Genomic DNA, 18,817 nt, shown 5'->3' on the forward strand with positions numbered 1-18,817 from the left:
TGTGTGAATGGGTGGATGACAGGTTGTGTAAAGCGCTTTGGCGTCCTTAGGGACTAGTAAAGCGCTATATAAATACAGGCCATTTTTTATGCTTTTTTGTAAAACTGCAAATTGAAAGTGCAAGTGTGTATTAACTCTGTTTATACACATGAAGTTTAAAAAATACAGTGTCTATAGAGACATTCATATAAAGCAAGATTTTCAGTGCAAAACACTTCACTGTTGGTCCATTTTAAGAAATGTAATCATCTTTCTATATACATATAAATTATACTCATAATGCTGCCGTTCACAGAAGCTGAAGTTGGAGAATAACAAATAAAGGCAGTATATGAAGACTCTAGAAAAACAGTAAAACAGTCAAAAATGCTCTTGCATGTGGTCCCTGCAGTCACTTTAAAGCTAATAAACATCTGTCAGTGTTAAAATGACTGAACAGCAGCGTGCTGTCCTCTTTAACCAGTCACAGCTCCCACCACCAGCATGAAGAGTCTTCCTCTAACAATGTCCTTTCACAGGAGTTTCAGTAGTTGATATGAAATTAAATGAAGTCCTTATTCTACAAGATGAGTCTATGTTGCAGGAGGAAGCGGCGAATCGCCTGCTGCAACCACGTAACCCTTCCCTGGAGGAAACCACGTCTGCAGGGCTTCCATCCAGCTGCCGGTGTCGCAGAAAGTCAACAAGATGTCAAACACTGCGGACACAGGAAAACTTTATTACCCAAAGCAGGTGGTAAAGACCTTTAAGTGTCCTCTGGACAAAACAAAATATTTGCTTGCCTTGATTAACAGCCAGGATCTTTGAGTGGAAATTCTTCACGTTGTCTTTTTTCACCATGTACTCGTCTATAGGCAGCCTCGCTGTGCGGACGCTCAGCTCTCCGGCTCTGGACAGGCTCAACTTCTGCAGAGGAGAAAATAAACCTACTGGATATAATACTTACAGTCCTACTCTATGCGATGTCTGTGTTATGATCAGTTTTACAGAAAAATACCTTCTGGATGCTTTCATCCACCAGACCACCGAGGACGTAAACCTTGTCAGCATCCACGGATTCCAACGCTGAAAACAAAGGAGGAAAAAAAAAAATACCTTAATGAATGTCAGCAAATTATATAACGTACATGAGCTCACTGGCCACTGCATTAGGTACATCTTCCTAGTACTGGGTCGAACCCTCTTTTCTTTCCTTTTAATTCTTCATGGCACAGATTCAACAAGGTGCTGATAACATTACTCAGAGGTTTTGGTCCATATTGACATGAGAGCATCGCACAGATGCTGCAGATTTGTCTGCTGCACATCAACAATCTGAATCTCTTGTTCCACCACATCCCAAAGATGCTCTACTGAGATGTGGGGACTGCAGGGGACATTTAGGTTCAGCAAACTCGTGTTCAAGAAACCAGGTTGAGATGTTTTGAACTTTGTGGACGCGGCCATCAGAGGATGGCACACTGTGGTCATAAAGGGTTGGACGTGGATGGCATCAGTACTCAGGCAGGCTGTGGTGATTAAATGATGCTCAGTTTGTACTAAGGGGCTCAAAGTGTGCCAAGAAAATATTCCCCACATTATTACACCATTACTGCACTGCCTTGTATGAACAGTTTGCATTTCAGCAGGTCGTCTTCACCATGTCTGAATTAATAAATGCGCTGAGTTACAGCGATGTGATTGGGTGATTCGATATTTGTGTAAAAGAGCAGTTGAACAGGTGTGCCTAATAAAGCGGCCACTGAGTGTACATCTTGTGCAATATTTTTGTTTCTCTGTAAATATTTTATTTATCTATTGTTAGTGTTTTAATGCTGTTTTCTACTAATCTCATCTTATTAAAGTTCCACATAACGAGAAACTAATTTTGAAAATAATATTAATGAAATGCTAAACAGGAGCGGGACAAGCAGCAGCAAACATGACAGCCAAATGGCGCCACCTGCTGGACAAATGATGCATTTCAAGAGCAAAACAAAGACATAAATGAAATCTAATCTAATTTATTTTTCACACCTTCTTCAGCATCTGGAGTGAGGTAGACAACCGATGCTGGAGGAAACAGGTCCAGACAGCTTCCGTCTGTTATATCCATCTGAACAAAACAAACACAGGAGACATGAGCACATAAAATGCTCATAAAACACTGAGGCAATTTTGGTTAAAACATTTTGAGAAACCTAAACTCAAAAGTGTCCTTTAATGAGTGAATTACAGTCCTATAAATGCTTACATGCAAATTGTTTTAAAGATTTGCTGAAGGGTTTGTTCACTTAAAATCCTTTTAACTGTAAAAACAAACTTATATATATCACCGTGTAGTTGAGGAAGCCGTCATTCATTCGCACGCACTCTCTGTAGAGACGGCTGTCCTCTCTCAGCTCTGTCAGAAACAGGTGAAACGGTCGGGTCGCCTTCTTATTCGACCCGTAGAGCCGCCTCAGCTGGCCTGCCAGTCGGCTTATCTCCTGAAACACAAAACGTGCACTGCTGCAGTGAATAAACACCACCTTCTTAAATGAAAGGAGGTTTTTTTGGTAAGCTGAAAACGTTGTAAGGTTTTTCATTGTCCACCGACCTTATCAGACATGCAGTCTGTCATACTGAGGTCGACGCAGAGCTTGAGCCCCGTGGACCGAGCCTCAGCTAGACGCTCTTTAGTGATCGCCTTCATGACCCGCTTGGTAAACTGACGCTCTGTGCTAGCACCTGAATGTCAAAGAACACACAGGAAAGGGACAGATGCTGTGATGTCACCAGCTGGAGACTTTCAGTTCCTCCTTAAGCTTCTCTTTGTTTTCTCTTTACCGGACTCCAGCTCACGATTCATCTTCCTCCTCAGCTTCTCCTCCTTCCTCCTGCTCTTCTTCGCAGCCACTTGCTTCTCCCAGTGCCGCTGCTTCCTCAGGACATTCCTCTGTTCATTAACCAGACAAATAACTGTGAGCACAGCAATAATCCTCTCGAGCGTCAAGATATCAGAGGCACTGTTGGAAATCTCACCCTGTTCCTGTCATCCTCCTCTGTCACAGCAACCCTCTACATGTCCTCCTCCACTACATCCCTGAATCTTCTCTGAGGTCCTCCTCTTTTCTTCCTGCCTGGTAGCTTCATCTTCAACATCCCTTGTCCAATACATCAACCATTCCTGCTCTGCACATGTCTCTAACTTCACCTCTAAAATGCTCAACCTGAGTTGTCCCTCTGACGTCTCTTTATGTCAGTGCCACTGCCTCCAAACCATCATCGCTACCAGACCAGCAATCCACTTAAACTACAGGAAACCAGATTTACTTATAAATGTTGTCATTGTCTTTAATCCTGACATTAATCTGCAGTACATCATCAAATTAAGCGTACAAGCACGTGGTCCCACACCTGGGTGTACAAATTAAAGAGGATCATCAGGTCATCTCATATCATGTTGACCTCAAACCTTTATTTAGCAGTTTTCACACCCCTGGATAAAAAAGTGTAATTTAAAAATTAAGTAATTTAGTGATATCTGCAATTCAGATGATGAAGGAAGCCTCAACTGTTTCAAAATGTTAATAATAGCATATAAAGCTCTGCGTGGCCGAGCCGCAGACCCGCTGAGACCTTGATCCTCTGATCGGTGCTTCCTATGTGCTCCCTGCTCTAATTTTAAAACCAGAGGTGATCACGCTTTTCAAGCTGTAGCTCCTAAACACTGGAACAGCCGTCAGTTCAGCAGAATCTGTGGTTTGTTTTAACAAGATTGCTGAAAACTCATTTTTATAGGTTTGTTTTTCTTTAATCATTGTCCCATTATTTGGGGGTTTCTGTTCCTCTAGTGTGTGTGTGGAAGTGTGAATACAGGAACTGTAAGACCATATGTTTGATTATGTGTTTTTATTATGGGCCGTGCTGACTGATCTTAATGTGTGCTTCCATCCAAACTGTGACGCACTGTGAGCCCTTTAAATGTGCTACACTAATAAAGTCACTATCATTAGTATTATCACTGTGCACTCACAGAACAGGGCAGGTCTTCTCTCCCGGGCTTGGGGTCCACAGCATCTGTCTCCACGTCGATGTGAAGCAGATCCATGAGCTCTGAAGTTCCATTCAGCTGCACTTCACTCGTTTCCGGTGTAGCATGAGCCATCCCAGCAGGCATGCCCTGCAAACACACACAAAAGAAACTTGACGCTCTTCTTTAAATGTCCACGCATTTCTCATGTTCTGTGGTTCATCTTGAGGTAGCTGCAGACTTTGAAACAGAGTCCGTGTGTGTGTGTGTGTGTGTGTGTGTGTGTGTGTGTGTGTGTGTGTGTGTGTGTGTGTGTGGAGACATTTCAGGAATTCCGTGTTTGTGTTGCTGTTTAAACCAAACTATAAACATAAACAGAAATTACTCAACGACACATTAACAGCAACACTGCAGGTTCAACAGAGAGAGAGCAGCGAACATGCCTGAGCCGGGAGATGAGTCGCCTCACAGCCTCCAGTTACTGAACATGTGAGCGGCGCAGATGAATGACGTAAGCGTAAATAATATGGAAGAGGCGGGTCAACATGATAAAAAAAAAATAGGATTAATGCACTGTAACTCTTTATTGATCGGTCCAGAGCAACATAAACCCATTATTTGTTATTTTTTATGGTTTTATATTATATTTAAAAAACGTGGACAAAAACCAGGATTACTGTCAAATAGTTTGCTTTTACACTAAACAGCCAGTAGAGGGCGGTGTCACTTAATATAAAATGAATGCAGACAGATCCAAAGAGTCTAGAGACTTTCTGAAAGGATAATGAAGCTTTTGTTATGAAGAGTACATTTCCATATCTGTAATTACTGTTGTTCTGGCACAAAAAAAAAGAAAATGCAAAACACTTGTCAAGATAGGAACAGGTTTACAGTCCTGTTTGTAGTCGGAAGACAAAAACAGGCGCACAGGTGACCTTTGCTAACAAATTGTTTTTATCATAAAAGTTTTTAACAAAAATATTTTTCTCATTTTATCTCTTTCTGTGTTACAACATGTATCGGCAGCATCCAGCCTTAGTGTGTGTTAAACAGATTGTTCCAAACCACGGCTCTAAATATGCGGATCAATCCTCTGTTATTGTTAGCATCCGAGGCTACCACGCGGCATGCGGCATCTCAGCAGCCAATGACAGACGTAGAGGAGGGGCATACCATCAGAGAGCATTGTGGGTACTCCAAAAGTAATTATTTATGTCACTTCAGAGCTCGCAGACGAGTACTGTTCGGTGTATTAACACCGAACAGTACTCGTTCGGTGTCACAACTACGATACGTGACCCAGTAAACATAAGCAGCACACACTGCTGTTAGCACCGTGACAGAGATGGACAGGGCCGTCATAGTAGTAGCTGGGTCGGGGCGCTTGTTCGTTAAGACTATACTTTCAGGGATCATTTCTATAGTGTCTAACTTGAGAAATGTGTTTCTAAAGTGTGTGGTCTCGCTAACCACGATGATGAGTTGGTGATACTCCTCCTTGAGCGCGAAGCGGGCCGAGAGACTTGATTTAATTCACATGCTCTTTGCTTTTGATGACCGTTCACTGTTTCTTCGGAAACAGCGATGGGAGGAGTATGATCAGAGTGGTTACGAAATGCTGTTAAAAAGAAGTTGTTAATTCTATTGGTTGCATAGTCAGCAAAAGCTATGTAAGTGTGTTGAACTACTCGATTTTGAGTCACACCAAAAACCTCAAAGCATGTCTGTTATGCGTAGGTGTTGTGCGTCCTAAAACGTTTTTAATACTGCTTGGATAAATCTTGATACCAAAGCCTTAATACTTTGAATTTACAAAAGCTAACAGTGAAGTAGATTTGTTATTTTAGATTGTTTTCATGTGTTTTTACTGTGATATATGTTATGTAATTTATATAGATATGTATATACTGTCCATATATTACTTTATGCTTTAATTTTATATTTTAATAATTGCACCTACTCAAAGATTTAGATTTATCTTAAAAAAAATGTATGTTATTTGGGGCCCCCTTCAGGTGGCATAAAGAGAGGAAATGATGTGCATTTCACTCCATGTTAGTCATTACTTAAATGTATGGAGTGTCAAGAGTGCCAACATTAATGAATAAATGCATCATTCAAAATGTTAATTAAATTTTCATTAAGTAATTAAAAATATCAGTTAATTTTATTAAAAATATATTTCAATATTTAATTAACTTGGTTTAGTTCCTGTGATGCATTGAAGCATGAAATAATTAGAAATGGTCTTTACAGCTCGGACTGTAACATTGATCGGTTACCCTGCACAGTGAGTCAAGACAGGTCGACATTAAAAAAAAAAACGGATCAGTTCTCAGTGAGGTTTTTTTCTTTTTAATGATTTAATAAATTTTGGCATTTCTTCATAAAATCAGCATGATGGATCTAATAACTATCGTTTAGCTTGACTGAGTTGTGTAATAGCTGGTTTTCCTTCTTCATTATCTGACAGTTTATTTATTTACTCAGGTGATGTGAGTGAAGTATTCTCTGTGTACATCAAATGCAAGTTATTTGTGAAGTTTAAAGTAGGTTTGGAATACAAGTAGCAGCTCTGTTCTAATTCTTTATCATCTGCCTTGTAGTCCTGTGTCCTTCATTTTCACAGAATACATTGCGTTATTGTGAAAAATTCATCCTAAAAATATGCACGAAGAAAGAAAAAAGATAACAGTCAGCATGAAGCGAGCAGATCCTGATTTTACTAAACCAATAAAGGACGAAACTGAGATTTTGGGTTCATGATGGGACCACGCCTGAGGCGGCAGAGAAATCATTTCAGAGAGCCAGTGGTGAGCCGTTCTGTGACATGACAAGAATCAAATGTTCCACCATGCAGAATGAACATTTTGATTGCATCACCACTAGACAACATTGCAATTGGTCAGATGTGTTTAAAAGCATCCGAAACATCAGAAAAATTGAACTTGATCTGAAAAAATGAAAGCCCCTAAGTCGCTGGATGCAAAATAATTTTCTCTCTCTCTCTTTTTAACAATGTAAGAGTGTTGAGTTATTATACTGAATCACTCACAAACACTTAAAATAGAAACACTGACACAAGCTTTGCATTTAACGGTCATTAATAACTTTCACAAAGTGTAAAAACAAAGTTGCATCAAAGTTTGAATGAAATTGTTTCCATACTGTTTATTTGTATTTAAACATTACACTGAAAACAACAATAAACTAGCAGAGCCCCATTTTCAACAATATATTTTAGATGTTTAGCAGTAATGTGCTACCCCAGTACACGCTAGAAAGCCTTTTAGTCTGGATGTTATTAGTATGTATGCAATAAGAGAGGAAGGCCAAAAAATGCCTTCAGTTCACTGATAGTTTTACAAAAGCAGAAACACTTAAACAGATGTTAAGAGGTCGAGTCACAATCATTGTTTTGTATACAAAATCTTCTCCTTTTCACTCAAAGTGACTTTAAATACAAAAAATAAAAACAGCTAAAGAGCTGCTGTTAAAACTTCCATAAGGAGACATCATTTCAAGGAAATAAACGTATTGTATTGGTGATTAGACCCTGATGGCCCATCACAGCAGAACAGAACAGGACCTCCTGGAGTCTAGATGCTGGTGGCGGAGATGAAGATGGAGGCTTGGATGGAGCCTGAGTAACATGGGTAAGGCGGAGATGGAGCTGGGTTGCACGAGGGCAAATGTAAGGGAGAATAACACATGAGCAGTGAGGTTTAAAGACTGTGGAATGAAGGCTGATTGCCCTGAACAGACTGGCAGAAAGATGATTGGACAACACCAGTGATGTCACATTGAGCTTGACAACATGGGAAAGTGGAAGTGATGTAAAACAGACACTGTTTTGACTTCCCGTCATTGGCTTCCTGTTAAATCCAGAATTGAATTCAAAATGCTGCTCCTCACATACAAGGTCTTAAATAATCAGGCCCCATCTTATCTTAATGACCTTGTAGTACCATATCACCCTATTAGAGCACTTCGCTCTCGCTCTGCAGGCCTACTTGTTGTTCCTAGAATATTTAAAAGTAGAATGGGAGGGAGAGCCTTCAGTTTTCAGGCCCCTCTTCTGTGGAACCAGCTTCCAGTTTGGATTCAGGAGACAGACACTATCTCTACTTTTAAGATTAGGCTTAAAACTTTCCTTTTTGCTAAAGCATATAGTTAGGGCTGGACCAGGTGACCCTGAATCCTCCCTTAGTTATGCTGCAATAGACGTAGGCTGCCAGGGGATTCCCATGATGCATTGAGTTTTTCCTTTCCAGTCACCTTTCTCACTCACTATGTATTAATAGACCTCTCTGCATTGAATCATATCTGTTATTAACCTCTGTCTCTCTTCCACAGCATGTCTTTAATCCTGTCTTCCTTCTCTCACCCCAACCGGTCGCAGCAGATGGCCCCGCCCCTCAATGGATTGGATTGACATTATTGTAGTCAGAGGTCTGCTCTGCGTTGCCTTGTTGACGTGATCAAATGAAAGCATTTCAAAACAAACACCACCATATGTCCACAAATGCATTTATTATCAGTGAGAATAATTACCAATATATATTTTGCATTTCAAATCTCACATTTTGTGCACTCACTTGTCTTGTTAATGACTCTGAGCTGAATCACTGATGTGACATTGATGTAATCACCTTCTGCTGGACCTGAAATAATAATTTTAATCACTTTCATGTATAATCATCCAGTTTCTATATTAATGAAAGTGTATACTTTACCATTTTCAGTGTTTTCACATCTTCTGACTGTCTCATAGACAGAACGAACACCTGCAGGTCAGAGAAAATCAGTCACCTCATGTCTGTGATACTAATTTAAACACAAATATTCTTGCAAATAACATTTATATGAAAAGCTGCAGCAGATGTAATAAGTACAGTCTTGTTGCAAATAGGATCAGAATATTTGGAACTACGTGAAAAACTAACCATGAAGAAGAGAGGATGGTTGCTGCTGACCATCCTGATTGAGCGTCTGCTCATTAGCAGTACCTTATTAAAAATGTAGGGGAAAAAAGACATTTGAACCTCATGATGCATTTGTGTCTTTGAATGATAAAGAGTTTGTGTTAAGTAAAGGAAAAGGTCTCACTGTTGGTTCTTCTGCAGCGATACAACAAGAGCAGGAGAATAATAATGAGAGCGACTCCACAAACCAGTCCAACCATCAACCACACAGGAGATGAAGAGCTGTCAGCTCCTGACACAGTTACAATAAACAATAATTAATTATTGATCAATTATAATTATATAAATAAATACTTTTATGAAATGGAGCCAGGTGACTGCGAGACTTAAATCAGACAATCTAATGTTCATTCTCAGTCATCAGACGTGTTTAGAAAACTCCATCACATGTTTTGATCCTGCTCACCTTTAACTGACATCCAGCTCTGTGCTGACTCTCTTCCTGAGTACTGACACTTGTAGAAACCTTCATCAGACTTTGACACTGCAGAGATCTTCAGCTCCCCTCGGGGATCATTTTCAATAAGTTTGTCATTGTGATAGAAAAACACATTGGAAAGTATTTGTTGTGTTCTCAAACTGCAGCTCAGACTAACAGAAGCTCCCTCAGTCACAGGATGAACAGGACTCACCAGGATAGGACCATTACCATCATCTGTGACACAATCACACACAATTGTTTCATTCACATCAGCTGGTGCACACTTTGAGAAAGAGCTGACAAACAATAATAAGAACAGATTGTACAAATGCTTTTCATCATGAAGATCTGATCTGGTATTTTTCTCCAGATAAAATGACTTCACATACAGCAAAGCTGGGACAAATGTTCATGTGACGTCTAAATCATTCAGATCCAAGAAGTAAATGTATAATAACATACTCTGTACAGTGATGTTGACTGCACTGCTGAACTCTCCTGATCCAGACTCACACCAGTACACTGCAGTATCTGACTTTGATGTGTTGATGTCACATGTGGATCCAGTCATTCTCCTACAGTCAGAGTACAGTCGGCCGTCCTCAGAGAACTTCCTCACTCTCCACTCAGGGAAGTTTCCCTCACAGGTCAGTGAGACAGAGTCAGAGGTGAAGTGTTGCACTCTGTCAGGACTCACTGTGAGAGACGCTGCTGAATGAACATCTGGAAACAACATGCAGTGAAGAGACAAAACTCACAGATGTTAGGATTAAAATATGAAACAGATATTGATGAGCTCAGTCTTGTTGAAAACATCTTGAATAAAAGTTACAACATAATCTCACTTCATTGAAAGGACAGAGAGAAACAAACTGACCTGCAGACCAGACAAACTTTGGTCGACTGTGATCAGTGTGATACTCTGGGTCTCCTCTTCCAGCTCTGCACACATATCCTGCTGTGTGTGTCTGTCCATGAATGATGTAGGAGTCCTGTGCAGTCCCACTGCCATCAGGTAGCAGCTCATAACTGGAGGATTTCTCTGATAGATCAGGAACAGCTTTATACCAGTAGAAGCTCCATCCTGCAGACGGATGTTCAACCTCACAGTTCAGAGTTACTGAGGCTCCAGGACTCAGCCATGATGGAGACACAGTGAGGACAGGACGGGGTTCATCTGTTCAACAAAGATTTGCTCTCAATGTTTCGTCTCTTAACTCTGAATTCAATGTCACTAAAATGTTGACTCACAAATATTTATGATGAACTTTAAGAGTGAGACTATCTAAACATATCAAATATCTCAACATGTACTAATAAAAACACATTTTTATTCTAGAACATAAATTTGAATGAATCCAACAAATTTAAAGACCTGGGTGGAAAAAAGTGATTCATGTTCTAAAACCTCAATGGTGAAGCTCATTTGATCAACAATATAATATGTTATAAATTCTGTGATTACCTAGTTCAAATGCTGTAATTAATTTGAAGCATAACTGAGTTTATTGATCAGTGATCAAAATGTACTGGGTTTTTTTGTATTTATATTTTTTATGTATCAAATTTGTGTCAAAATAATCTGGATGAAAGATCTTACATGATACAGTCAGTGTGATGGTATCACTCCACTCTGAGAAGAAATAGTCCCTTCTGCCCCGGCAGCTGTATCCTCCACTGTCAGACTCAGTAGCTCTGATGATTCTGTATTCATTGGATGTTGGAGGTGTGTTTAACTTGGCTGCTCTCCATTCATACGTCCACTGAGCTCCTTCACCTCCCTGAATCTCACATCTGACAGTGACTGTCTCACCGCTGTATATCTGAGTCAAGGATGGCTGCAGGGTCACAGTGGGCTTACTGGGAACTGTTCACAGAAAAATATCCAGTTAGAGACAAATAGAAACATAAAAACTCTGCTGTTTATAACATGAAAGCAAAGTGAGAAAAAAATAGCGGATTCACAGACAAACAGTTTAAAGACTGAACAACAAAACAAAGTCATAACATTTCATAGCTTTCAAACTGTAACACAACATTTTTAGTAAAACGTACAAGTATTTACTTGTACAGTTATCATCTTTTATTGATATTCCTGAGTTGTATTGATATCCATTTCACAAAGACGTCAAAATCAGTGTGGTAAAAAAAAAAAACAAATATAAAACTTTTGATTGTTAAAGTTTTTTGTCTTCAATCTAGAAAAACACAAAGAAAGCCTGCAGCCACTGGCATATAAATATCCTGTTGCTAATGTATTTTTTATAGTTGATAGTAAAAAATTTTATTTATAAAGATCCAATAAATTGATGAAAGGCTTGTAATGATTTTTTTCTCTGAGAACCAGATGGGCTCTTTCAGAGTGCACACTTTGTCACAATGAAACTGAAGTTCTTCTATTTTCTCATTTCCACCTCTCCAAGTCAGAAAACAAACCGAAGAACAGCACAGATCACATAACTTGATCTGTCTCAGTCTGGTAGAAATACAATAATTAGACTCACGAGTTTCTGTAACTGTGACGTCACTGCTGTCCTCTGTGTAGTAAACTGGATCTCCTCTCCCTCCTCTGCAGTGGTACAGACCTCCTTGTGAGACACTAATAACTCTGTTTGCTTCATTTCCTCTCATGAGCTGAGCTTTAGAAGAGACTGAATCACGTCTGAACCAGTCAAACTTCCAGCCAGCAGAGCCCTCCACAGAGCAGCTCAGTGTCACACTGCCCCCTGCTGGTATGACTGAACTTTGTGCTGTCAGTGTGGCTCTGGGTTTACTTGCTGCTGATGTTACAGGAAAAAGTTAAACAGATTGTTACTTGATTAAAGAAGAAAAATGTTACAGTAATGAAAAAAATCACTAGATAATATAGTTACTAGAATCAAATATGAAACAATTATCCTGCAAATAATGAATACAGACTATTTGCCAACTGGAAAAATAAATACATAAAAAATTAAAATGAATAGGCCAGCATCCAATAAAATGAGGCTATATTGTAGTCTGCAGTTCATTAAAGTCATTAGGTGAAAAACATAATGTGTTTGTTGGTTGTGACTAGGGCTGGGTATCCTCACTGATTTCTAGAATCGATTCTATTCAATTCGATTTAAATCTGGGAAATTTTGCCTCAGACAGTCAGAAATATTATAATTCAGATCAGTGCATTTATATATTTTTGTATCTATAAAAAGGAAGCTGACACTTTCCAGACTTTATCAAAGGTGTGAGCATCACAGCAGATGCCTTTGTGTCAAAGTAGCTGAAGATAAAACACAGAAAAACATGAAGGTGATTTTATAAAAATATTCTGCAGTAGATCACAAACGAAAGAAAACCATTAATCAACTTATGAACATTACCTCTGAAGTTACAGCGGTTTTATTAGAGACACAGCTAAGCGTTTTGCATTTTGTATAATTTTAAAAAGTTTACATTTGTTCAGAAGCCTGTTGAACGGCAGAAATTAGGTTTTCTTTTCGGAAGTAAGTAAAAGGGGAATAAAAACATCGGCCGACGGCGCTGTAAATAACGGTAGACTTGTGCATAACAAACAAGCGAATAATGCAGAAAACAGATTTCGTGGATAGACGGGAAACTGTTCTTGAAGTACAGAGAAAGAGAGAGAGAGAGAGAGAGAGCTGTGCATGAAGTGTGATTTTATTGTGGTGGAAGCAAAACAGCAAAAGTCAGAGGGAGTCCATGATGACGTGAAGCTTAGTTTGGATCTTCTTTTGCTGCTGGTTCGGTCAGTTTTATTTTTATTGTTTGGAGAGAGATAAAACTAACAGCTTTAGAATCAGCGCAAAAAGGGCGTAAACACAAAGCGCGGACCCGCCGAAACATCAGAATCAGCGAGCTGTCGGCTTTCAGCCCCGACCGTGTCCGTGCCGTCGGGTGAGAAAGGCGACATCTCACTGATTCTGATCCGCGGGTCCGCGCTTTGTGTTTACGTCTTTGTGCAGAAGCCGTGTACCTGCTCTCATTTACTGTTTTAAATGTTTGGTGGTTGTCAAAATTTTGTGACGTTTCACCTGAGATTCTGGAATTTTGGGCAAAATACATTTATATTAAAAAAATCGATTCAGGATTTTAATGAATCGATATCACGTTATCCAGGCCAGAATCGATTTTAATTGATGAATCGATTATTAAAACCCACCCCTAGTTGTGACATCAGACTCTTTGACTAAAACCTGAAACCTGTGAGGATTTAAAAAAACAGATAATATGAATGAAAGATCTTCAACTTACTTGAAACTGTCAGTGTGACTGAATCACTCCACTCTGTTGTTTCATGCTGTGAACTTTTCATTCTGCCCTTACAGCGATAGTTTCCACTGTTGGATGATGAAGCAGAAATAATCCTGTATTCATTTTGATTTGGAGGTTTTCTGATGCTGTTTGTTTCCCACTCATAATCCCACTCAGTGTCTCCTCCATGGATCTCACATCTGACAGTGATCGTCTCTCCTCTGTATATCTCAGACCAGTTTGGATGCAGAGTCACAACAGGCCTGTTTGAGGCTGTTACTGTTCAAGAAAGTACAATAAAAACACATGAATGTCAAAAGGTTCAGTTACCGTTAGATGTAGTGCTTTGTAGGAAGTTACATTTAAACTCATCAGTTGTGTCAATCCTGACTGGCTGGCTCCACTCTGTGTAGTAAGCTTCTCTTTCTCCTATGCACCTGTAGAGTCCTCTCTGTGAGATTCTGATTCGGTCATTTGATAGAAAAACTCCATCCTGTGGACTCAGAGGTTCACCAGAATCATCTCTGTACCAGTAGTATTTCCATCCAGATGATGATGATGGGCTCACAGAGCAGGTCAGGGTCACACTGCCCCCTACTGGAACAGCTGTGTTATCAGCTCTCAGTTTGGCCTTTGGTTTATCTGCAGTTCAGTTTAGAATGAGAACATAAAAGTAAATGGCTGAAATGTAATCTGCTCTATTTTCCATTTCAATGACTGTATAACAAGCAAACCTTTTGACATTTTTACTGAGCATCACAAAGGAGGGCTAAACTTTTGAAGTATTTTCACTTATTTAGCTAAAACTGATAATATAGATGAAGGTCCAACTTACTTAACACAGTCAGTGTGATGATATCACTCCACTCTGAGAAGAAATAGTCCCTTCTGCCCCGGCAGCTGTATCCTCCACTGTCAGACTCAGTAACTCTGATGATTCTGTATTCATTGGATGTTGGAAGTATGTTTGACTGGCCTCGTCTCCATTCATATGTCCACTGAGCTCCTTCACCTCCCTGAATCTCACATCTGACAGTGACTGTCTCACCGCTGTATATCTGAGTCCAGGATGGCTGCAGGGTCACAGTGGGCTTACTGGGAACTGTTCACAGAAAAATATCCAATTAGGAGACAGCCTACAAATTTTACTGTTTATAACATGAAAGTAAAGTGACTGGAACAGCTGATTCACAGACATGTCGCTTTATGCAATAATCTTTAAAACACAACTTAAATATTAATTTCAGGATTTATTTAGATTTATTTAGAGCTTCAACTGTTTGACCCGAGTAAGTAAAATATTTTGAAAAGCAAGTTAAATCAGTCGTAGCTCCCTGCAGGCTGATTGTTACTATAAAAGAAAAATGCTATTTACAAGTTTTAATGTTTCCCAGGTCTGACTTGTTTCTGATCTTTTTCAGGTTGAATTCTTTGTTTGTTCGTGTTTCTAGTTTTGTTTATTATTCTTCATTCTTTCTTGAGCATTTTTGGAACTTTTAGTTCTTTTTTACACTTTAGTTTTGGAGTTTAATTTGTTCCCTCCCATTGTGTTTCCTGTCTCACCCTCCTGTGTCAATTTCGTGTCTGTTTCACTGTTTAGTGATTAATTATCACTTCCTGTTTTATTTTGGTAGTGGTGCCACTGGTGTGTGTGTGTGTGTGTGTGTGTGTGTGTGTGTGTGTGTGTGTGTGTGTGTGTGTGTGTGTGTGTGTGTGTGTGTGTGTGTTCTTTTGGATTTTTAATCAGCCAAAATAAAAGTTTGACTTTTTCTAAATGAGTCTGTCTCAGAGTCTGCATTTACGCATGACGGGATGAAGAAGTTTGATGTTTTATTTTCTGTACAGCATTAAATTGTATATGATTAAATAAAATAATTCGTCATTATGGAGAAAAGATCACGTCATTTACTTTTTTCACATTTACTATTGTTTCAAAATGAATTTCCTCACCAGTTTCATGAATAATGACCGGGTCACTGTCTTTAACACGTCCTCTGCAGGTGTAGAAGCCGGCTTCAGAGGTCACAAGTACTCTGTCTGATTCGCCAGCTACTGCGGTCTTCTTAGAGTTTTTAGAGGTTTGTCTGAACCAGTCATATTCTAAGTCAGCAAAGTGGTTCACATCGCAGGTCAGTGTCACACTGCCCCCTGCTGGCATGATTTCGGTGTTTGCTGTCACAGTAGCCTTCACTTTCTCTCCTGTAAGTCAAAGATCAAAAGTATAAAATTGCTGCTCTGAATGTTTGATGCAAACTTAAATAATGTGAATCATTCAATTCAACACACTGAAGCTCTACAGAGACTTTGGAGTGACGTGTTACACAGCTTCTAATCAAAGGGGTATGAAGGTAACAAATACTCTATGCTGAGCTCAGAGCAGCATATTTCATATTGGTGTTTCCTTTAATCTTTCATTTGTCATCTATGTGTACAGGGACAGAGATTAATAATAACTGATTATTGAATTATTATTAAATTATTGAACAGGGAGCAGGAGAAATATACTCTCCTTTTGGTAAATACAAGTAAAGAGCAACACATATGGTATAAATGGTAAGAAGAAACAATTTCTCACCTGCAGCATTTCCACGGAGGATTGTGCTGAGCACTAAAACAATGAATTAAATGACATCAGATATTAGACAACTGACAATCAGAAGGTGCAAAACAATCTTTGATCTCACAGAAGAAGTTATAAATTCCAGGCACAGCAAGAAATCTTACTGGATCTGAAAAAAGCATTTCACACAATTAACCACGAAATATCATTACACATAATTACATTGGATTGGTACACTTCTTTTTTTTTTTTGAACATTTGTTTTATTTGCTGATGACACACATATCTTGTACCCGGTTGTAAATTGCAGAAACCTTTGAACCAGATCACTTCAGAAATTAACAAAATAAAACATTGTTTGATCCATCCATCTTCCACAGGGCTGAACCATTGGGGCAGCAACCTAAGCAGAGGCTAGCTAATTTGACGATTTAAGAATACACTGTATATAGATAAAATGTAATTGTCACCAGTGAGAAACATTTTCCTTCATCGCTGCCATTCAAACAGTAAAGGTGTGTATTGTACTCACAGAATAACCCCAGCAAACAGAGCAAAGAGTGCCCCATCCTCACGTCCAGCCCTGCACGCTGATCTGCATCTAATCTCAAAGGTTTCGACTTTGCCTTGATAAAGAGAAGCTGCACTTAATGTAGGTAAGACCAGAGTTTATATTCAGCTCCTCCTTCTATCACCTCTCTGTGCTTCCTTCCTTTTGCACCAACCTCAAACAGCTCCTGTAGCTTTGACCACAGCCGCTGCTAATTTGTAAATTAGTTGAAAAATAAATTTTTAAATAATTAAAAAAGAGCCAAATGTAACAAATGCAATACAACTTTAAAGTCATATATGGTATTTAAAATGTAATATTTTCTTTTAAACAAATCATTCAGAATGACTGAATCAGTAATGACTGATTGATCCTGCAGGTGTACTTCAAATAAGTTTTAGTTCTTCACAGATCTTCTCGTCTCTATTTCAGTGGTAAAGCTTTTCTAACTTATCAGAGCTCATAGGCATCTGATTTTCTCCTTTGGAGTCTGTATTCTCTTTAAACACTTTTTAATTAATTTGTTTTTCCTTTGGATTGTTTATCAGAGGAATTAGGTTGAAATTCTTCTTTCAGTCTGCATAAAAACATGTTTATGCATTTTATTTGAGTCACAGCTCAAATATTCCCATGCAGTTCTATAATTAAAAGGCTCCTCTGACCTCAGAATAGATCTGTGAATGTTCTCACCCTGTGGTGTGGTTATAGTTTTAAGTCTGGCCCCAGAAAAAGGAAATGACTCACTGTGCAGTTGAACTGAAGGTAAAGACCTGTATGTTTCACAAACTCAAATATGAAAGAGATTATTAAAATTTCATGTTAAATTTAATGTTGCGGCCTACACAACATTATGTGGGCATCGGGCACCATTATGACCACTTGCCTAATATTGGGTTGGTCCCTCTTTTGCAGCCAAAACAGCCCTAATATATCAAGGCATAAACTCCACTGGACCTCTGAAGGTGTGCTGTGGTTTCTGAAAACAAGATGTAATCAACAGATCCTTTAAGTCCTGTAACCTGGAATTTGGAGGCCAAGTCAAGTTTTCTTCTCTAATATATTCCACCCACCAGGAGGTGCCATGATGAATAGTTATTCAGTGTTATTTACACAGCTGATTGGTATATAGCGCACACATATTTCAGTATAAATACATATTTTGAGCATATAAATGGTATGAATGAATAGGAATATGTTAAAATAATGTAGAGGAGGAAGCCTTTAATAGTCAGTTTGACGGGGCCTGCAGAATTTAGGTTAGGTGGCCTCAATGCCTCACCAGACATTACACCTTTGGTTCTATACTTTACATCTTTCATTGTCCTTATCTGGTCTTTAAGTCTAACGTTATTTACCGTTTCTGGGTCCAAACTCCACTTCAGGTCCCAAAGTCAACCCAACACTGGAAAATCTGTCCATTCTATCAGCTATCAGGGCTAAACTGCCAGGCATCACACATGTAGCTTCAATTGTTCTTCCTCGTTTTAGTTCTGAAGGCTGATGAAAGAAAAACATATGAGATCATTGTTATTTTAAAGTGCTGAGATGGTACAGATAAGCCCTAGTGCTCTAATCACTATCTGCTGTTGTTTTCACTGATTAGTTTCACTGATTAGTTTTTATTATTAAACCAACTTAGGTGCAAACTCAGGTGTGACTTACAGATTCATTACATTATCATATTAATGTACTTCTACCTTAAATTATGTTTATGCTACATCATTGTGACGTTGGTTACATCTCTTCCACCAAAAAAACAACCACGATGTAGTTTTTTTCCTTTCAAATACAAATTCAAAATGAGAGTTCACTGTCTTGAAGGCCATCACTGCCCTGCCATAATGCTAGCTGAGCTACACTGGCGCAGCCTTTGACCAGCTGGTTGGACTCTACAAATTGACATTATCATCACAGGCAAAAAAAAACATTTCTGTAACACGCAGACAAACAGATGCATTAGTATCAATAAAACATAAATGATTTAATGTGTTATCTGTCAAACATGCTTGAACATTTATAGCATTTCCATGCAGAGGCTCTTAAAGGAAGCTTATTT

General features: G+C 39.0%; 2 protein-coding genes and 1 non-coding gene across 3 annotated transcripts; 1 reads left to right on the forward strand and 2 right to left on the reverse strand.

Annotated features, from left to right (window-relative positions):
* Positions 1 to 126: 126 nt before the first annotated feature.
* trmt10b (tRNA methyltransferase 10B) lies at positions 127 to 4,490 on the reverse strand. Its single transcript, XM_026162313.1, has 9 exons — positions 4,438 to 4,490; positions 3,998 to 4,144; positions 2,809 to 2,917; positions 2,579 to 2,709; positions 2,316 to 2,468; positions 2,017 to 2,095; positions 998 to 1,065; positions 783 to 906; positions 127 to 697 (listed from the first exon to the last, which is right to left on the reverse strand). Exons 2-9 carry the CDS (start codon positions 4,139 to 4,141, stop codon positions 573 to 575), a joined length of 933 nt encoding a protein of 310 aa, XP_026018098.1. The 5' UTR covers positions 4,142 to 4,144; positions 4,438 to 4,490; the 3' UTR covers positions 127 to 572.
* An 897-nt stretch (positions 4,491 to 5,387) lies between these two features.
* Positions 5,388 to 5,603, forward strand: LOC113019795 (small nucleolar RNA U3). Its single transcript, XR_003272102.1, has one exon. It is a non-coding gene; the product is annotated as a small nucleolar RNA U3 (small nucleolar RNA).
* A 1,990-nt stretch (positions 5,604 to 7,593) lies between these two features.
* LOC113013603 (Fc receptor-like protein 5) lies at positions 7,594 to 18,180 on the reverse strand. The gene is made up of 10 exons (XM_026154641.1): positions 18,117 to 18,180; positions 15,602 to 15,850; positions 14,483 to 14,753; positions 11,001 to 11,260; positions 10,278 to 10,577; positions 9,863 to 10,123; positions 9,382 to 9,634; positions 9,104 to 9,201; positions 8,941 to 9,003; positions 7,594 to 7,667 (listed from the first exon to the last, which is right to left on the reverse strand). Exons 1-10 carry the CDS (start codon positions 18,178 to 18,180, stop codon positions 7,594 to 7,596), a joined length of 1,893 nt encoding a protein of 630 aa, XP_026010426.1.
* Positions 18,181 to 18,817: the final 637 nt, after the last annotated feature.

The sequence above is a fragment of the Astatotilapia calliptera genome, chromosome 3 (genome assembly GCF_900246225.1).
Source record: "Astatotilapia calliptera chromosome 3, fAstCal1.2, whole genome shotgun sequence".
Lineage (NCBI taxonomy): Eukaryota > Metazoa > Chordata > Actinopteri > Cichliformes > Cichlidae > Astatotilapia > Astatotilapia calliptera.